We start from the raw sequence: 22,352 nt of genomic DNA on the forward strand, positions 1-22,352 counted from the left end.
CCCAGGCCTCTTCCTCTCTTTGTAATTCAATCACTGACCTAACATTGCATTTTTGGGGGTGGGGGATTCACTGGCGTGGAAGGCTACAGTTGTTTACTTTGTATTTTGGGAGGGGTTTGAGTAACTTAGTTTGTTTGGTTTACTTGGATGTATTTTGGTGGGTTTAGTTACGGTGTGGTTGTTGTGCATGTTTGCTATTAACAATACAATGTTTTCATTTATCTTGTCATTTTTAACTGAGGGGTTTCCCTAAAGATGGTTGACATGTAAAAGCACGAGTACTATGTTTTTATTAGTAGTAGCTGGTACATAGGAAATACAGTGCATTCGGAAAGTATTCAGACCCCTCAGCCATATTCTAAAAGTAATTCAATAGTTTTTCCACCCTCAATCTACACACAATAACCCATGATGAAAAACTGATCACATTTACATAAGTCTTCAGACCTTTTACTCACAACTTTGTTGAAGCACCTTTGGTGGTGATTACAGCCTCAAGTCTTCTTGGGTTTGACGCTACAAGCTTGGCACACCTGTATTTGGGGATTTTCTCACATTCTCTGCAGATCCTCAAGCTGTGTCAGGTTGGATGGGGAGCATCACTGCACAGATATTTTCAGGCTTCTCCTGAGATGCTCGATCAGGTTCAAGTCTGGGCTCTGGCTGGGTCACTCAAGGACATTCAGACACTTGTCCCGAAGCCACTCCTGCGTTGTCTTGGCTGTGTGATTAGGGTTGTTGTCCTGTTGGAAGGTGAACCTTCACCTCAGTCTGAGGTCCTGAGCACTCTGGAGCAGGTTTTCATGAAGGATCTCTCTGTACTTTGCTCTGTTTATCATTCTCTCGATCCTGACTAGTCTCCCAGTCCCTCCAGCTGCAAAACATCCCCACAGCATGATGCTGCCACCACCATGCTTCACTGTAGGGATGGTCCCAGGTTTCTTCCAGACTTGATGCTTGGCATTCAGGCAAAAGAGTTGCTTTCATCAGACCAGAGAATCTTGTTTCTCATGGTCTGAGAGTTCTTAAGGTGCCTTTTGGCAAACTCCAAGCAGGCTGTCATATGCCTTTTTTTTTTTACTGAGGATTGGCTTCCTTTTGGCCACTCCACTATAAAGGCCTGATTGGTGGAGTGCTGCAGAGATGGTTGTCCTTCTGGAAGGTTCTCCCATCTCCATAGAAGAACTATGGAGCTCTGTCAGGGTGACCATCGGGTTCTTGGTCACCTCCCTGACTAAGGCCCTTATCCCCGATTGCTCATTTTGGCCAGGCGGTCAGCTCTAGGAAGAGTTTCTTGGTTAATTCCAAACTTCTTCCATTTAAGAATGATGGAGGCCACTGTGTTCTTGGGGATTTTCAATGCTGCAGACATTTTTTGGTACTCTTCCCCAGATCTGTGCCTCAACACAATAATGTCTTGGAGTTCCATAGACAGTTCCTTCGACCTCATGGCTTGGTTTTTGCTCTGACATGCACTGTTAACTGTGGGACCTTATATAGACAGGTGTGTGCCATTCCAAATCATGTCCAATCAATTGAATTGACCACAGATGGACTCCAATCAAGTTGTAGAAACATCTCGAGGATGATAAAAGGAAACAGGATGCACCAGAGCTAAATTTCAAATCTCATAGCAAAGGGTCTGAATACTTATGTAAATAAGGTATTTCTGTTTAAGTTTTTATAATTTTGCACAAATGTCTAAACCTGTTTTGCTTTGACATTATGGGGTAGTGTGTGTAGATTGAGGAGGGGGAAAAATGCATTTGATCCATTTTAGAGTAAGACTGTAACGTAAGTGAAGGGGTCTGAATACTTTCAGAATGCACTATATGTCATATTGGGTTAGCATGTAAAACATATCCTCTATCTGCCCTACTTACCTGCTTCTGTTTTCATAATGCTAGTACCTGACCATCAACCAAGTATTTACACGTTATCCTGGTATCATGTACTCAGTGTTGGGGAATCTACTTTGAAAATATAGTTTACTTCACACTGGAAGAAGTTAAGTTACGCTTAAACTATATATTTAACTAAAGTTTATTTTGAGGTAGTTCACTACATCCAAAGTCCTTTATCATATGTAAATCTGAAATGCCATAGACAACAATTTTCAAGAACAGATCACTCTGTAGTCAGATGTTAAAATATGTCATTTATCCAATGAATCACAACAACAACAAAATTCAAGTGAGAATTTGGGAGGTCTGACGCTGAAAAAGAAAGGAGATGATTGCCTATTTCACCCATATTTTATTTTTGGAAAAAGTGTAGTAGAACGTAGTTCCAGTAGTTTGCCACACCACTAAATGGCAAAAAGGTACTTAGCTACTGAAAACACTACCTTGATTTGAATTTAGTTCAACTACCACCAAGCTACTGCAAAAATGTAATTAAATCACTAGTTGAACTACATGTACAGTACTTCACTACTCCCCAACACTGCAAGTACTGTAACTTCAAATTGATATTAAGAGTTGGAGGATGTTACATGCAATAGTACATCCGGTAAACCTCTGAACATGCAGTTGTGCATACTTTGAAAATGTGCCTACCTCTGAAGAAGTTTGAATGCCACTTAAAAAGCAAACCATTTTACCTTGTGGTATATCTGCCAAGTTTTACACCCCATTATTCTGATCCCTGTCTTCAGCTTTACTTCCTTTTCAGTCCTTGTCCAATGCCTTTATTTTGGTTGTGTATCCTCTTTGTGTTTTAATTGTATATGCATTTGATTGTGAATCAGCTATACATAATCTTATTTGTTTGAATGTGGGTGAAAGAACTTGATCAAATTTGTACAAAAGCAGACTATTAAAAAAATATGTAAACTTGTGATGATTCTTGTCTTGTTGGTAGGGAAAATACATATGGTGCAGGTTTACTACTTTGTAAATCTGTAATAGATGTGTTTGAACAGCAATATGTGGATTTTTAGGAAGGATCTAGATACAATAGTTTAAACTTTAAACTGTGTAGTGGTTGTTTCAATTTACTCAAACTTGTCAATGCCATGACGATGACTGGTCTAAAGCCGCGTCAAGAAAAATGGATTTGATTGGTCATCGAACTCGGGAACTCTGCGTCTTTCTAGAGCTCTGACTTTCAGGCTTGAAAATCACTGACTTCATGATTTGACCTCATTTTTCAGAGTTCCCAGTTGTTTTTCACTCGACATTAGGGCAACAGTGAAGTTGTTAACAGAAACCCAGACAACCTTTCTTTTTTTTACTGAATATTTTGCACAACCCATTTCTCTGAGATTTAACTTCACATCAATTTAACTCCGCGCCACTCAGGGCGGTCTAAGGTACTGCATCTCAGTGCTAGAGGTGTCACTACAGACCCTGGTTCGATTCCGGGCTGTACCACAACCGGCCGTGATTGGGAGTCCCATAGGGCTGCGCACAATTGACCAAGGGTGGTTAGGGCTTATCCGGGGTAGGCCGTCATTGTAAATAAGAATTTGTTCTTAATTAACTGACTTGCCTAGTTAAAGGTTAAATACATTGATTTTTTTATGCTATCTCGAGAGCAGTCTACGTTGAATCTTCAGCAAACTTCAATGAATCGATTGGTGGATGCTTAGAATTTGACCAATGACCTCGACCTTACAGTATTATAATGACCAATCAGAGCTTTCCAGTGAGTGATTTTTGCCACGCCCTGCTCCGTCAGCCAGTAGTTTTGACAGAGGAGGAGGAACACAGGAAAGACAGACAACATTGAGACAAAACTAGCTAGCTATGTTGTGATTGCGCGTTTATAAGTAAAGTTCGTGGTTTAAGTCGTTTTTGTTCAATATGAAGACGTTTAATCCATACTTGTTAGAACACTTCAAAAATGACAAGTAGCAGAAAAAGTGCGAAAAATATAGGTAGCTAAGCAGTTTACGTTCAACTAGACTTTTACAAAAACAAATGTTCCAGATAACTTTTTTGGGGGGAAATTACCAACTTGCTTTATGTCACATTTATATACTTGAGCAAGCCAACGAAAATACTTTCCGGTAACTTGAGTTTTATTCAAGACTTTACTTTGTAATTTTGGCAAGTTTTTCAACTGGAAGAGTTGCACTGTGGCAGTCAACATCATGTCGACAGCATCATCAGCAACCAATTCAACCCAACAACAGCAAAAGAGGGTCAAGCGCAGCGGTGACGGCTCTCCAACTATCTCTCCAGCCGGCTGCAGCAACTGCAACACCACCACGATCCGGTTGCAGCCTATTCGTGCCACGGTGCCGTACCAGCTCTTGCGTGGAAGTCAGCACAGCCCAACCCGCTCCTGCTCCTCTTCGTTCACAGTCGCGAACAATACAGGACCGACATCGACGTCCGGTTGCAACAGTCCTGGCAGTCCGACGCAGCTGCTGCTCGCGAATTCGGTTCGAAACGGCTCAGTGGAGGGCAGGCTGGTCGCAAGGCAAAGACGATCGCCGCCGGACAGCAAGAGTTCACCTGAGCAGTGTCCGAACTCGCCTGTTTTCAAAGGTGCAGTAGTACCCGCTTGTCCATAATTTATTGCTTCCAAAGCTAAATATGCAATATGTTCCTATAACTAGCAAGCTAATTCGGTCAGATCGGGGGTCTCTGTTAGACGCATCAGCATCACTAGCACGCAAACATTATTTTGCTCAACATTGTGTGTTTATAAGCCAATCCAGATATAGCAAATAACATACCTAACCCTGAAAATGCTGTAATTTATTGCGTGTGTCGTATGAATGATTATGGACCCAGTAGCCAAATGCTGTCATGTTCAAATAATGAATTGGCATCGAGGGGATACTTCGAAAGCAGACATGCATATTAACTGTTTAATTTTAAAACAATTGCTTTGGGCTTTCGATGTATGTCTCCGTGGCTATTATATTAATATGGTGATGATGCAGTTACTGTACCTGCAGGCCAGCGCGCGCCTGTTAAGCTCAATACGGGTTACATTTCTAGAATACTGGCAACGGCAACCACATACTTATTGGACATGTTAAAATGATTAACTAAATACCAATCATGATTAGTGTGACAGTCCATTTATTTAGGTATTTTGTCAAATGTACGCTTGTTTGCCGGCGCTAAGGAATGGAAAGAATTACGTAGTTGAGGGAAGGTTATGGCAACACTGAGGCCTAGCAGGAGCGAGTGCATTTCGAGACGTAAACACGATAATTTTATTGCAAGTGCTGCTCCTGCTCGTTGCAAATACGTTTTTCTAAAGCTGCACTGTTATTTGACACCTTACAGGAGAGTACAATGTACTATATTTGACAGATAAATACATCCATCTAAGAGGTGAAATGCTATTTTGGAGTGCTATTCTTTCCCAGCACTTATGATTGCATGGATTCTAGAAGAGGTAGAGACAGGGTATTCCAATGCATTTCACTAGCTACCAGGTCCACAATATGCTGTCTATATTCACCCTCTTTCAAAATAGGAGACCCCAATATGACTACAGTACCCAGGTGTGCAATGCAAATTCTGCAGGTCTAGTAGTACTGCCTGCTGGTAGTACTACTGCTTTGACAATGGGATACCATGATCCAGACCCCCTAGAAAGCCTTGACCCTTGACCTTTCTCTGTGTCAAGCCAGAGATGATGGATGCAATATGGAGAAGTCACTGGTGACCACAGATGTTCTGCACATTTTAGGTGCAGGGCATTGGACAGGTGACCCCATGACTTGGGTTGAATCCCATTCTGCATTGCAGCGCACAGAATGGAAAAGCCCCCCAAAACGAGCCGTCTTATCCTACAATCTCATAGAAAGCATATGATATTCTGAAGGCTAGACTTCTCAGATGTAACAGTTTGTCGTCTGTACTGTAGTCATTTTGAATTCGAGGTCAGGACAAACATGTAGGCTCTAGTCTCCTCCAAAGAATGACAAGTGACAACCACATGAAATAGTACAAGTCATTTGATAATATGAATGTCCTCTGTGTTAGTATGCTGGGCTATGCAGTCATTAGTACTCCTCTATTAACACTATCCTGTTCCTATGTTAGCATTGAGGTAGTGCCTTGGGTCCTGTGTGTGTTGGTTATGCAGCATGCACTAGTCTGTGCATAAATGGTGTTTGTTTGATAATGGGTAACAGGCAGGTCTGTTAGGAGACAGGCAGGTCTGTTAGGAGACAGGCAGGTCTGTTAGGAGACAGGCTATTCATTCCTTCCTGCTCACACTCTGGTTGGTTGCAGCTGAAAGTGTTCAGCTGTTCAGGCCATGGTGACATATTCTGACATTCCATCACATTAATTACCTTTTAAAGTGGCAATATGTAACTTTTTGGGGCGACTGACCAAATTCACATAGAAGTTATAGAGCTGTCATTCTACTTGAAAGCAAGTCTAAGAAGCGGTAGATCTGTTCAATGTGCGTTATTTATATGCTTCCCGTTTAAGTTTAGTTTTTGTGTCTGTTTTGTACATCAGCTTCAAACAGCTGAAACAACAATATTTTTGCTTATGGAAAATATACTTCACAGCTGTTTAGATGGTACAATGATTTTCTACACTATAATAGCTTATTTTGTTACATAAACTGAAATTAAGCAAACTAGATGTTTACCAACCAGGAAATGGTGGAGCAATTACTGCATAGTGCAACTTTAAGCATGATGAAGGCGACGTCATCTCTCAGAACCTTAGACTTGGTGAACCCCTGTAGAGTGATGGTCCCACAACATTCTCATTCATCGTGACTCAAAAGGCCCTATTAACAAATCACCTTTAGCTGAAATCTAGCTTATATCAACCAGAAATAACCGGAAGGTGTTTAAAACCATCTGTTTGAAGGTGGCTGACAATCTGTCAGTTGTTTGTTGGAGTAGAGACCGGCCTAACTCTCATTGCTACAGGGGCATTCTGTTGAAGCATTGATTTTGAGCGGGGTGTTCTGCAGAGTACATCTGCTGCTTGCATTTCCATAGCATATGTAATCTGGGCTCATATCCCATTATGTATAGAAGAATCAATCTCTTGTTGTACAAAAGGAGGATTCGTGAGACGAGAAGTGGTGAAGCTGTAAAGTTGTGCCGTTATGGTTACAGGTCTTTAAGCATATTGCTTGTAAAGCAGGCTTATGGAGGACTGCAGGCTGGGAGTGATTTAGATTACGTTACTCTGGCATGAATGGCTTTAATGGTGAAAATTGAACTGTTTTATCTTCAGGTGGGGCGGTTCTGTGCCCGAGAAAATGTCCCCTCATGTCAAGTTATGAACAATGGGACAGTGAATATGTTTGCGTAGGTGTTATCTAATCTATGTTCCTTTTGACACTTGAAGTCATTAACTACACTTGCAGTCATTGTGAACTCTCTCCAGGTATAACTTCAGAGAGAGAGGATTGTAAACTACGCTGAAAAGTGAGTGTGTGTGTGTGTGGACGCATCAGTTAATTAGCCAGTCCACTATGCTCTCGTGAAGCTGTAAAACAGAGTCAAGGCAGCTTCCTGTAATAGGCTTGGCATTAAATGGAACACAACAACAACACCACAACAACCATCTGCTTCCTGATGAAAGTATCCATACTGCAAATCTGTGAGCTACGTCCTATATTAAGCTAGTGCACTACTTTTGACCAGAGCCGCAGGCTTCCAAAATGGCACCTGGTGTACTACTTTTGGACAGCTCCGTAGGGATCTGTCATGCAAAGAGCCTGTTCTGCTAGTGACATTCCTTGTGTGACCCTGTGCTGAACTGTCAGCCACACTTAATGAGAGCGCTATTATGACTGATTAATAGGTGACCTCATCACCTTGAACAGTGAACACAACCGGTCTTTCTCCCAAACTCCAATACAGGTCCATGTTGCCTTTAAATAGTAAGGGATTGAATGAATGAGTTGCTTGTGCAGATGGAGAGGGATTGTGTATCTTGTGTGAATGCTGTGCATTCAAACTCTGGCAACACAAAGACTGTGGGTTAAATTCCTGCAGGGATCACTTGCACACACTCAAAATATATTCACACACTACTGCAGGTGGCTTTGGATAACAGGGTCTGCTAAGTGGCATGTATTATTATATTATTAACCCCCTTTGTAAATCTTTCAACGCTGTTCGGATGCACAGTGAGAGTGATTTCATCTACACCATTATTTAAGAACTATCATTATGAATCATCCCATACTTTTCTGTCACAACTGTCAAATAAGTGTCCCCTAGCTTCTACATCAACGGCTAAGCCTACAGCTTGGCTAGAGAAGCTTGTATCTGCAACCAGACCCAAATGTTAGGCTATTTCAACTTATTCTTTCCATTTAGAATTTTTGGTCTGGCTGTAAATCATTGAAATTGCCGGAAAGCATATGCACACAGGGCATTTGTTCCAAAATGGCAATATGTGTTTTTCTTTATCTTTTGATGGCATGATGACGGGAGCTCTCAATGTAGAGGCAGGAAGTTCTCTTTCCAAAATAGTAGTTCATCTGAAGTTCTTATCCAGAGCTACTGATTTTATAGTTTGTTTGTATGTATAGGCCAGAGATCGGCAATCATTTCCAAGTATCATCAAACCTCTATTTGAAAAGTTATCTGGGCCAGTTTCATTGAATCATTCAATGTTTAGGTTAGTTGTTGTTTTAGTCACAGTATTATGTTAGTGGTCACATAATGTAAACCTGTGAATGGTCATGCTGTAGTCAATGTGCTATAGAAATGGAGGCCATAACCATATTAGGGTTATTAAATGACCTGAGACTGATGGTTATTACATGGTTTAGCTGTTGTTTCTGTCACATATGTAACTAGGCCTAAACCTGTGGCATGTTCCTGTTAGGATAGGTGTTCCATATGTAAGGTGTTCCGTCAAACGTTGTTCTGGTGTGATGTGGGAGAGTTTCTCTGTCAGTCAACACTGGTCCTTTCTCTGTTTGTTCCCTTGGTAATTGCCATCGATCACCTTCATCTAAATCATTTTGTGTGTATTTGATCCATAGTTGGTCCATGCCTCACCATTGTTAAGCAGCTTAGGGTTAACTGGAAGGTTGCACTGTGCATTTATGTGTGTGTCAAAGGCTATGTTATGGCAGTTTGTGTTGTTACTGTAGGTGTTAGCCTATGGCCTGGGGAGAAAGTATGTTGGGCTTAGAACAGTCTTTGTAACTGTCATGGCTTCATTAGTTGTAGACCCTGATTAGCACTGTATTTTATTTGAAATTATTACTTAAAGTAGGCCAATTTTATATAGTATCGTGTTCTATATTTTCCAGCACTGTTAACTATTATTTTTAAAACTGACTGCAGGTTGGCCTAGCATGGGAACCAAACAGATTTGACTACGTTTCTATCGTGAGATCATCATTCAGTCTGGTTGGCTCTCTTTCCTTCATTAAATTCTCCAGTTCACATACAAACTCATGTTTATACACACACAAAAAGACACATGCAAGCAACGTGCTGTGATGGTGCCAGTGGTCTGCTCTGGGACAGCTCCTGGCAGAGTCATGCTCATCTCACTCTCATCTGGTCTCAGGAACCTGGGGAAAAACTGAGGGAAATGTGTCTGTGCCAGGAGGCAGACACCTAACGCTGTAGGCCTGTAGGAGTAGAAGAGGCCTGTCCAGTAGACCTAATGTTGTGGGCCTATAGGAGTAGAAGAGACCTGTCCAGTAGACCTAATGTTGTGGGCCTATAGGAGTAGAAGAGACCTGTCCAGTAGACCTAATGTTGTGGGCCTATAGGAGTAGAAGAGACCTGTCCAGTAGACCTAATGTTGTGGGCCTATAGGAGTAGAAGAGACCTGTCCAGTAGACCTAATGTTGTGGGCCTATAGGAGTAGAAGAGACCTGTCCAGTAGACCTAATGTTGTGGGCCTACTAGTAGATGCTGGGCGATATGGCCAAAATATCAAAATATGTTTTTTTATTTTATTTTTTATAAAAGTGACGGTATTTAATGTTTTTGATTAATACAAGTTCTACATTTGCTTTATGAGTAGTGCGTGATCCTAGGGTGGCAACACACACACACATATTTATTCTAAATTATTTAAATGGGTCTTATTCCATTCTGATTGTTTTATACTGTTCAATTCAACTTCAACCTAAAATAAAATAATTTCCATCAATTTCTGCATTTCCTGCACAAATTTGAGATCATTTCCTCACTGCCACGATATGGGCAAAAATACTAGGCCTTATTTTTAACCAAATGTTGCAATTGCGATTTAGAGCAAAACACTTGGGTGAACATATGGAAATATAATGTTTATTCTATAGTTAGAATATTTATAATAATAATAAATACCAACAAAGGAAAATGCCATGGATGAGTTTTTGTGACAGGGTAGGAACCAAAGTGATGTTCAGTGTTTCCTAGGGGACCCTATAGTCTTTGGCTACATTAAATCTTTATTCATGCTTTGCCTATTCCTGTTTGATTTATAAGATATGGTTTCACAAACAACATGTTGATTTAGGCTTCCACCAGCACTGGTATCAGGCTGTATTAGCTAGCTACGTTTGCTCTGACTCACTACTTTTATCAGCTAGTTAGCTAACTACATATTAGCATTAGTGGCTAATACGATTTAGCTTAACTTGCTAAGAAAATACAAACTAGCTGTTTGCAGATGTAAGAAAGACAAACTAATATCGTAATTATAGAACGCTTGTGGATTTATATTAAGGTCAAAGTGGAAACAACATCGTTGTCATCAACATTGTTGCATGTGCTGCATTGACCATGCAGACTGAACGAAAGTGTCTCGTGGTCAAGCAACAACAAATGCGCTGCTTGAGTGACGGGGGCGGAGCTAGGTCTGTGTGGAAAGCAGCATGGAGAGAGCGGAGAGGGATGACTCAAGTAGCAGAGTAAACTATACACATGGACGTTACACACGGCATATCACATTTAACAAACCGTTATAGAAGGTAAAGTAAAAACCCAAACCGGTCCCTGCATCTATATGTATGTGTGTGTGTGTGTGTGTGTGTAAAAAAATTTTTTTATATATATATATATATATATATAATGGTGTGAGGAAGACCAGCTGTCCACATTGGAGAACCCTTTGGAAGTAGTGTTGTCACGATACCAACATTTTTCTAATGATACCAGGTCAAGTATCACGATACCGAGTAGTATCGCGATACCAAAATTCTGAATGGCCTAGTGTCCTGTTTGCCCTGTCCCACCGACGTTTGTTCCTGTTTTCTAAATGTTATGCACATGTGCTACACAAAACCTGTTACTGATATTCACACTCAATATATATATATATATATATATACTCAGTACAACACATATAGAATTTAACTTTACACTGTATAATAGATACTGCATAGAATGTCTGATTTGCTCCTATTTGCAAAGGCCTACCTGTGATCTGGCTGGAGGAAGGAATATACTGTACATGCAGAATGATCTGCATCTCATTTTGGCAGTAAGGGGAAAACACTGCATGAAACATTATTTTCTCTTCAGTAAGCACACACACACTCTACCACCTTTCCTCACAGATTCTCTCGGTCTCCCTCACTCTCATAAACACACACACACACACACACCATACTCTCTCTCTCTCCCACAAACACATACACACTGCTCCCAACTTTAAGAAGGTTAGGCACCAAACAGAATTGAAGGAGCACCAGAAAGAGATAGATGTTTGATATAGTTCAGGCCTACATTAGGTCTATATGAATCCTACCTTTGAAGCATATGTAGTGAAGCAGACCCTTTTTCCTATTGTCAAGTTACCAGGTTGTTAGCTAGCTAGGTAAAATGACTGAACAACGTTGTTTGTTATTAAACCAATTAGAGGTCGACCGATTAATCGGAATGGCCGATTAATTAGGGTCGATTTCAAGTTTTTATAACAATCGGTAATCGGTATTTTTGGACACTGATTTGCCTATTTATTTTTCAAAAATTACACCTTTATTTAACTAGGCAAGTCAGATTAAAAACACATTCTTATTTTCAATGACGGCCTAGGAACAGGGGTTAACTGACTTGTTCAGGGGCAGAACATCAGATTTTTACCTTGTCACCTCGGGGATTCGTTTTTGCAACCTTCCGGTTACTAGTCCAACGCTCTAACAACCTGCCTTACATTGCACTCCACGAGGAGCCTGCGTGGCAGGCTGACTACCTGTAACGTGAGGGCAGCAAGAAGCCAAGGTAAGTTGCTAGCTAGCATTAAACTTATCTTATAAAAAACTATCAATCTTAACATAATCACTAGTTAAACTAGTAATATCATCAACCATGTGTAGTTATCTAACGTGTCCTGCGTTGCATATAATCGATGCGGTGCCTGTTAATTTCTCATCGAATCACAGCCTACTTCGACAAACGGGTGATGATTTAACAAGAGCATTTGCAAAAAAAGCACTGTTGCACCAACGTATCTAACCATAAACATCAATGCCTTTCTTTAAAATCAATACACAAGTGTATATTTTTAAACCTGCATATTTAGTTAATATAGCCTGCTAACATGAATTTCTTATAACTAGGGAAGTGACGTTGTGTCACTTCTCTTGCGTTCCGTGCAAGCAGTCAGGGTATATGCAGCAGTTTGGGCCGCCTGGCTCATTGCCAACTGTGTGAAGTCCATTTATTCCTAACAAAGGCCGTAATTAATTTGCCAGAATTGTACATAATTATGACATAACATTGAAGGTTGTGCAATGTAACAGGAATATTTAGACTTAGGGATGCCACTTGTTAGATAAAATACGGAATTTCCGTATTTCACTGAAATAATAAACGTTTCGTTTTTCGAAATGATAGTTTCCGGATTCGACCATATTAATGACCAAAGGTTCGTATTTCTGTGTGTTATTATGTTATAATTAAGTCTATGATTTGATATTTGATAGAGCAGTCTGACTGAGCAATGGTAGGCGCCAGCAGGCTCGTAAGCATTCATTCAAACAGCACCTTTGTGCGTTTGCCAGCAGCTCTTCGCAATTCCTCAAGCATTGCTCTGTTTTTGACTTCAACCCCCAAGATTTGGCTGGTGTAACTGATGTGAAATGGCTAGCTAGTTAGTGGGGTGCGCACTAATAGCGTTTCAAACGTCACTTGCTCTGAGACTTGGAGTAGTTGTTCCCTTTGCTCTGCATGGGTAATGCTGCTTCAAGGGTGGCTGTTGTCGATGTGTTCCTGGTTCGAGCGAGGAGAGGGACGGAAGCTATACTGTTACACTGGCAATACTAAAGTGCCTATAAGAACATCCAATAGTCAAAGGTATATGAAATACAAATCGTATAGAGAGAGAGAGAGAGAGAGAGAGAGAGTCCTATAATTCCTACAATAACTACAACCTAAAACTTCTTACCTGGGAATATTGAAGACTCATTTTAAAAGGAACCACCAGCTTTCATATGTTCTCATGTTCTGAGCAAGGAACTTAAACGTTAGCTTTTTTACATGGCACATATTGCACTTTTACTTTCAAATTGAACATGTTTCATTATTTATTTGAGGCTAAATTGATAGTATTTATCTATTATATTAAGTTAAAATAAGTGTTCATTCAGTATTGTTGTAATTGTCATTATTACAAATAAAAAAAATCGGCCGATTTAATCGGCATCGGCTTTTTTGGGGGGGGGGGGCCCTCCAATAATCGGCATCGGCGTTGAAAAATCATAATCGGCCGACCTCTAAAACCAATAAATAGTGACCTGGGATTAATTTAAAACAACTCGTGACATGGTTTGTGAAATTATATTAAATGGAAGAAAAAAGGTAGTTTTTGTCATATGAGTCATTTTTAAAAATCGTTTTTAACTAGGCAAGTTGTTTTCTTTGCTGTAAAGCTACAAACATGCCTGTTGTAAAGCCTACTCAGACTACCCTGTGTTCGTATACCAGTGAGGAAATACATTTTATCAAACTCTGCTCCAATGTATCAAATGTACAAAATGTAACAGAAGACTCATCAGGGACTGCAACCCCACTCGCCATCACGGTTCAATTCTGATTTAAAAACTGATATAGGTATGCATGAAGAGTGGAAGGAGAGAAGCAGGTGAGTGGAGGAATAGATATGCAGGAGGAGTGGAAGGAGAGAAGCAGGTGAGGGATGGAGGAATAGATGTGCAGGAAAAGTATCCTAACTGGTTGCATCACTGCCTGGTACGGCAACTGCTCAGCCTCTGACCGCAAGGCACTACAGAGGGTAGTGCGTACGGCCCAGTACATCACTGGGGCTAAGCTGCCTGCCATCCAGGACCTCTATACCAGGCGGTGTCAGAGGAAGGCCCTAAAAATTGTCAATGAACCCACCCATCCCAGTCATAGACTGTTTACTCTACTACCGCATGACAAGCGGTACCGGAGCACCAAGTCAAGGACCAAAAGGCTTCTCAGCAGTTTTTACCCCCAAGCCATAAGACTCCTGAACAAGTAATCAAATGGCTACCCGGGCTTTCTGCATTGTGTCCCACCACCCACCAACCCTTTTATGCTACTGCTACTCTCTGTTTATCATATATGCATAGTCACTTTAACCATACCTACATGTACATACTACCTCAATCAGCCTGACTAACTGGTGTCTGTATATAGCCTCTCTACTGTTATTTTTCACTGTCTTTTTACTGTTGTTTTTATTTCTTTACTTACCTATTGTTCACCTAATACTTTTTTTTTTTAAATTGCACTGTTGGTTAGAGCCTGTAAGTAAGCATTTCACTGTAAGGTCTACACCTGTTGTATTTGGCGCACGTGACAAATAAACTTTGATTTGAGTAGCAGATGAGAAGCAGGTGAGTGATAGCTGGTAGGGGATACATCTGGCCTATTACAGCTGCCAAGTGATATGTGCATAAAAGTGAAGTGGACATTGGACCGGCACATTTAGGGAAGGGGTCTGAATACTTTTTATCTCCACATTTTGTTACGTTACAGCCTTATTCTAAAATGGATTTGAATACATTTTTTTCCCTCATCAATCTATGCACAATACCCCATAATGACAAAGCAACATTTGTTTTTGCACATGTATAAAAAAAAGTCAAGAAAAAAAAATCTTATTTACATAAGTATTCAGACCCGTTGCTATAAGCCTCAACGTTTTGCTCAGTTGCATCCTGTTTCTATTGATCATCCTTGATTTGTTTCTACAACTTGATTGGAGTCCACCTGTGGTAAATTCAATTGATTGGACATGATTTGGAAAGGCACACACCTGTCTATATAAGGTCCCACAGTTGACAGTGTATGTCAGAGTGAAAACCAAGAACACAGTGGCCTCCATCATTCTTAAATGGAAGAAGTTTGGAACCACCAAGACTCTTCCTAGAGCTGGCTGCCTGGCCAAACCGAGCAATCGGGGGAGAACGGCCTTGGTCAGGGAGGTGACCAAGAACCCGATGGTCACTGACAGAGATCCAGAGTTCCTCTGTGGTGATGGGAGCACCTTCCAGAAGGACAACCATCTCTGCAGCACTCCACCATTCAGGCCTTTATGGTAGAGTGGCCAAAAGGAAGCCACTCCTCAGTAAAAGTCACCTGACAGCCCACTTGGAGTTTGCCAAAAGGCACCTAAAGGACCCTCAGACCATGAGAAACAAGATTCTCTGGTCTGGTGAAACTGAAATTGAACTCTTTGGCCTGAATGCCAAGCGTCACGTCTGGAGGAAACCTGGCACCATCCCTACGGTGGCAGCATCATGCTGTGGGGAAGTTCAGAGGCAGGGATTGGGAGACAAGTCAAGATCGAGGGAAAGATGAATGGAGAAAAGGACAGAGATCCTTTGATGAAAACCTGCTCAGGACCTTAGACTGTGGCGAAGATTCATCTTCCAACAGGACAACAGCCCTAAGCACACAGCCAAGCAGGAGAAGCTTTGGGACATATCTCTGAATGTCCTTGAGTGGACCAGCCAGAGCCTGGACTTGAACCCGATCGAACATCTCTGGAGAGACCTGAAAATCGCTGTGCAGCGACGTTCCCCATCCAAACTGACAGAGCTTGAGAGGATCTGCAGAGAAGAATGGGAGAAACTCCCCAAATACAGGTGTGCCAAGCTTGTAGCGTCATACCTATAAAGACTCGAGGCTGTAATCGCTGCTAAAGGTGCTTCAACAAAGTTCTGAGTAAAGGGTCTGAATACTTATGTAAATGTGATATTTCAGGTTTTTTATTTTTCTATTAACCTGTTTTTGCGTTGTCATTATGGGGTATTGTGTGTAGATTGAGGGGGAAAACGATTTAATCCATTTTAGGATAAGGCTGTAATGTAACAAAATAGAAAATGTCAAAAGGTCTGAATACTTTCCGAATGCGCTGTACAAGAGATTAGTTGCTGTTGCTTAAATTTTTAACAATGTATAAACAACTGACTTTATAAACATTTTATAAGAGGCGTCAGCTGGTTCTTTTAGATCTGAGAAATTTGGTCGCATCATATAAAACGGTACTACGGTATTCTAAGATTTGGGTATCATTAAAAATGGACTTTGCACACGGCTGAGTGGAGTTTCAAAATATTGCATGTTATATGGGTTTCTTGCGAAATGGATATTACACATCAATATTGTGATTTTTGAATGTGAATTAGATACATTTTGTAGCCCTAGTGTTAAAATGCAACAATTCCAAAGCTTCCCAGAGCTTTTGTGTTTAGTCTGAAAAAGACTTCAAGCCAGACATGCTGACTTAGCTTTCTGAGATAAAACACAAGCAGCATCTTTCAAAAAGAGCTCAGCATATTATTTCCTCTTTCTTACTTCCTGTTCTTCTTCAGACCTCAGCTGTGTCAGGTCGGCAAACTGCTGCTTGACACTGTGTCAGATCACATCCAAGGCCTTATTATTAGTTCTCTGAGAATGTAGTAGTGTTTACCTGTAATCCAGTGGATTTGCCCCAGGTGACCCTGCCCAGTGCCTTTGTCAGTGGGCTTTGATCCCACTAAACAGGGCTTGTCAGTCACATCAGGGGCAGGGTAAGGGGGCCCGCTGCCCTAAGTCCACCTAGTATGCTTGAGGACACCACTGCTGTCCTAGGGTCTTTTGGAAAAACGTGAAATACTTCACTCAAATCCTGCGATCATAGCCATACATTGAGGTTTTGTAGCGCAGGAAAAAAATATTAACATTTACTCAATACTTCCTAGTTATGAGAAACTTCAGCATAGATCAAGTCCTCTATAAATCAGAGGTGTTACGGTACACAGCACAAATCTGTTTCATTTCATACTGGAATGTTGTTCTTAGAAACCTGGCCTGTTTGGTCAACTTTGCTAAATGCCTTATATATTAACTAGCACCTAGTGAGTTGAAGCCTTTTGCTTTTGAAAATTCTAGCCCCATACAAAGCCACAGGGTTAGGAGGGTGTAAATATGGTTGTTTCTATCTCATGCGCACACACACACACACCAGAGAGTGTTGCTAGAACAAACACACAACCCTTGACCCAGATCCTTGGGTATGTGTGAGGTATTTTTATCAGGTTTTGCCTCACTGTGAGGGAGGACAGGCTGGGCTGCTCTCGGCTGCTCCAAGGGTAACCAAGTCAACCTGCAGTCTCTGAAAACAACACCATGACGTTGTCTCAGTCTGCATCCTCACATATTGCCTCTAGAGAAGAGATTGTGGGGGTTGCTCGTGACTGTACAGAATGTGAAGGTGGATTGGCATAGTAATCTGATCAGTTGTTAATATATTATTAACACAAAGTATTGGACTAGGTCAGGCATAGCCTTTTGAGAACCTCCTCAATTAAAATGTCTCTTCCCACTCCAGTAGAGAGGTCCAAACCCCAGCAGCAGGTGCGTAACTCAGGAGCCATCCGGCGGACTTCCTCCCTGGGTACCATCACCGGCCCCTACCTCACTGGCCAGTGGCCTCGCGACCACCATGTGCACTACCCCTCGTGCATGAAAGATAAATCCACTCAGGTAGGTGCCCCCTCACTTCCTGTCCCCTCACTTCCTGTCCCCTATGTTTCATGTTTTATCGGGTCCCCCCCGCTGAGATTGAATGAATTAATGAATGTACACTATGCTTTGTGCATTAAAGAGAAATCCACTCGGGTAGGGGCTTCCTCACTTCCTGTCCCCCTACCCTTCATGTGTCACGCTTTGTTCGGTCCTCCTACAGAGATGAATACAAGTGGCATTTATTCAACAAGAAAGAACTGATGATATTCCAGCTAGAAGAAACTAGATGTATTGATGGCTCTGGTTAGCTCTGGTTTATTGTTAGCTCTGGTTAGCTCTGGTTTATTGTTAGCTCTTGTTAGCTCTGGTTTATTGTTAGCTCTTGTTAGCTCTGGTTTATTGTTAGCTCTAGTTAGTTTTGGTTTATTGATAGCTCTGGTTTAGCTCTGGTTTATTGATGGCTCTGATTTAGCTCTGGTTTATTGATAGCTCTGGTTAGCTCTGGTTTATTGATAGCTCTGATTTAGCTCTGGTTTATTGATAGCTCTGATTTAGCTCTGGTTTATTGATTGCTCTGATTTAGCTCTGGTTTATTGATAGCTCTGATTTAGCTCTGGTTTATTGATAGCTCTGATTTAGCTCTGGTTTATTGATTGCTCTGGTTTATTGATAGCTCTGGTTAGCTCTGGTAATTGATAGCTCTGATTAGCTCTGGTTTATTGATAGCTCTGATTTAGCTCTGGTTTACTGATAGCTCTGATTTAGCTCTGGTTTATTGATAGCTCTGATTTAGCTCTGGTTTATTGATTGCTCTGATTTAGCTCTGGTTTATTGATAGCTCTGATTTAGCTCTGGTTTATTGATAGCTCTGATTTAGCTCTGGTTTATTGATAGCTCTGGTTTATTGATAGCTCTGATTTAGCTCTGGTTTATTGATTGCTCTGGTTTATTGATAGCTCTGGTTAGCTCTGATTAGCTCTGGTAATTGATAGCTTAGGTTAGCTCTGGTTTATTGATAGCTCTGATTAGCTCTGGTTTATTGATAGCTCTGATTTAGCTCTGGTTTATTGATAGCTCTGATTTAGCTCTGGTTTATTGATAGCTCTGATTTAGCTCTGGTTTATTGATAGCTCTGATTTAGCTCTGGTTTATTGATAGCTCTGATTTAGCTCTGGTTTATTGATAGCTCTGGTTTATTGATAGCTCTGGTTTATTGATAGCTCTGGTTTATTGATAGCTCTGATTAGCTCTGGTTTATTGTGGTTTATTGATAGCTCTGGTTTATTGATAGCTCTGATTTAGCTCTGGTTTATTGATTGCTCTGGTTTATTGATAGCTCTGGTTAGCTCTGATTAGCTCTGGTAATTGATAGCTCTGATTAGCTCTGGTTTATTGATAGCTCTGATTTAGCTCTGGTTTATTGATAACTCTGATTTAGCTCTGGTTTATTGATAGCTCTGATTTAGCTCTGGTTTACTGATAGCTCTGATTTAGCTCTGGTTTATTGATAGCTCTGATTTAGCTCTGGTTTATTGATTGCTCTGGTTTATTGATAGCTCTGGTTAGCTGTGGTTTATTGATAGCTCTGATTAGCTCTGGTTTATTGTGGTTTATTGATAGCTCTGGTTTATTGATAGCTCTGATTTAGCTCTGGTTTATTGATTGCTCTGGTTTATTGATAGCTCTGGTTAGCTCTGATTAGCTCTGGTAATTGATAGCTTAGGTTAGCTGTGGTTTATTGATAGCTCTGATTAGCTCTGGTTTATTGATAGCTCTGATTTAGCTCTGGTTTATTGATAGCTCTGATTTAGCTCTGGTTTATTGATAGCTCTGATTTAGCTCTGGTTTATTGATAGCTCTGATTTAGCTCTGGTTTATTGATAGCTCTGATTTAGCTCTGGTTTATTGATAGCTCTGATTAGCTCTGGTTTATTGATAGCTCTGATTAGCTCTGGTTTATTGATAGCTCTGATTAGCTCTGGTTTATTGATAGCTCTGATTAGCTCTGGTTTATTGATAGCTCTGATTAGCTCTGGTTTATTGATAGCTCTGATTAGCTCTGGTTTATTGTGGTTTATTGATAGCTCTGATTAGCTCTGGTTTATTGATAGCTCTGGTTTATTGATAGCTCTGATTTAGCTCTGGTTTATTGATTGCTCTGGTTTATTGATAGCTCTGGTTAGCTCTGATTAGCTCTGGTAATTGATAGCTTAGGTTAGCTCTGATTAGCTCTGGTTTAGTGATAGCTCTGGTTTATTGATAGCTCTGATTTAGCTCTGGTTTATTGATAGCTCTGATTTAGCTCTGGTTTATTGATAGCTCTGATTTAGCTCTGGTTTATTGATAGCTCTGATTTAGCTCTGGTTTATTGATAGCTCTGATTTAGCTCTGGTTTATTGATAGCTCTGATTTAGCTCTGGTTTATTGATTGCTCTGGTTTATTGATAGCTCTGGTTAGCTGTGGTTTATTGATAGCTCTGATTAGCTCTGGTTTATTGTGGTTTATTGATAGCTCTGGTTTATTGATAGCTCTGATTTATCTCTGGTTTATTGATTGCTCTGGTTTATTGATAGCTCTGGTTAGCTCTGATTAGCTCTGGTAATTGATAGCTTAGGTTAGCTCTGGTTTATTGATAGCTCTGGTTAGCTCTGGTTTATTGTTAGCTCTGATTTAGCTCTGGTTTATTGATTGCTCTGGTTTATTGATAGCTCTGGTTAGCTCTGATTTAGCTCTGGTTTATTGATTGCTCTGGTTTATTGATAGCTCTGGTTAGCTCTGATTAGCTCTGGTAATTGATTGCTCTGGTTTATTGATAGCTCTGGTTAGCTGTGGTTTATTGATAGCTCTGATTAGCTCTGGTTTATTGTGGTTTATTGATAGCTCTGGTTTATTGATAGCTCTGATTTATCTCTGGTTTATTGATTGCTCTGGTTTATTGATTGCTCTGGTTTATTGATAGCTCTGGTTAGCTCTGATTAGCTCTGGTAATTGATAGCTTAGGTTAGCTCTGGTTTATTGATAGCTCTGGTTAGCTCTGGTTTATTGTTAGCTCTGATTTAGCTCTGGTTTATTGATTGCTCTGGTTTATTGATAGCTCTGGTTAGCTCTGATTTAGCTCTGGTTTATTGATTGCTCTGGTTTATTGATAGCTCTGGTTAGCTCTGATTAGCTCTGGTAATTGATAGCTCTGGTTAGCTCTGATTAGCTCTGGTAATTGATAGCTCTGGTTTATTGATTGCTCTGGTTTATTGTTAGCTCTGGTTTATTGATAGCTTTGGTTTGATAGCTCTGATTAGCTCTGGTTTATTGTTAGCTCTGGTTAGCTCTGGTTTATTGTCAGCTCTGGTTTATTGATAGCTTTGGTTTGATAGCTCTGATTAGCTCTGGTTTATTGATAGCTCTGGTTTATTGATAGCTCTGGTTTATTGATAGCTCTGGTTTATTGATAGCTCTGGTTTATTGATAGCTCTGGTTTGCTGCAAAGCATGCTTGTTTTGAACTAGTATACTGAGGTGAAGGACAGGTGCTACAGATGTACGATCTTAATTTTACTTATCTTGTCACAGCAAAATAATCCTGCATCAACAGGATTTGAACATTTAGACCATAATGTTTCTTGATCTGTGGTTAGGCTATTAGCTGGCTGGAGAATTCTCAGCAACAAATTTGATCAAATGAAATGGCTGAGTACTGTGCTGCATCACCATAGGGAAGTGGGCTCTTTCAAGTTACTGGTGGCAATCCAGATTGTACAGTACTCAGTCACTGATTCACTTACCCACACAGATATGAGTTAGCCTCTGTTGCCCTCTTTCTCAGGTCTACACACCCTGTTTCCGCCAGTCACTTTGACATTTACAACCTACACATCTGCGGGCCTGTCTAGCCTTACTATAGATTAACCAGCCTGGCTCACTGTATTAAATGCCTGGCTTTTTTGTATTGACCAAGTAGGCCCTAGGTGTCATGGAAGCACAAAGGTGCCATTGTGGAGAACATGTGAGCTCCTGTCTGTCTGAGTGACACATGGCTTCTGCTTGTCAGATTAAGTCAACTGTTTGTACAGAACGATGTTGCTGCCAGTCCAGCTGTAGCTGGAATTTTCCCTTCCTCCTCCATGTCTTTCTCCTCCTCCTGCTTTTCTTTCTCCTTCTTCCCCTCCTCACCCTTTCCTTGTTCTATTCTGTAATTTTCAGCCATTGTGTCTGTGAACTGGAATTTTCTTCCTCCTCCCCTCTCTTCTTCCTGGTCCTATTCTGTATACTGCTGTGACCTGCAACACCCACACCATCCTTTCAGGTTATGACAGACATGCCCAAACACATAGCACTAAGATTATACTGAGAGCAATAAGTAGAAGTGTGTGGAAGATTGATTGTGCAGGCTAGGTAGTGTACTGGGCCAGTTTCACTGACCTAGGTTAAACCTACTTCCCAACTGGACAAAAAGGCCTTTTAATGGACATTCTGCTTTCTGCATTGAACATGATTGTACAGTGGC

The 22,352-nt window shown here is 40.8% G+C and overlaps 1 protein-coding gene across 4 annotated transcripts in view; it reads left to right on the top strand.

Annotated features, from left to right (window-relative positions):
- The first annotated feature begins 3,700 nt into the window (after positions 1–3,700).
- Positions 3,701–22,352, top strand: part of glci1 (Glucocorticoid-induced transcript 1 protein) — a 41,142-nt gene continuing 22,490 nt past the window's right edge. For 2 of the 4 annotated variants that reach the window (XM_045709189.1, XM_045709190.1), the window contains exons 1-2: positions 3,701–4,496; positions 17,718–17,869. In XM_045709189.1, the coding sequence (XP_045565145.1) occupies positions 4,097–4,496; positions 17,718–17,869 (552 nt within the window). In that variant the 5' untranslated portion in view covers positions 3,701–4,096. Of the gene's footprint in view, positions 4,497–17,714; positions 17,870–22,352 lie in introns of all 4 variants that reach the window. The other 2 variants (XM_014177850.1, NM_001165376.1) reach the window with 2 other exon arrangements.

The sequence above is a fragment of the Salmo salar genome, chromosome ssa27, assembly GCF_905237065.1.
Source record: "Salmo salar chromosome ssa27, Ssal_v3.1, whole genome shotgun sequence".
Lineage (NCBI taxonomy): Eukaryota > Metazoa > Chordata > Actinopteri > Salmoniformes > Salmonidae > Salmo > Salmo salar.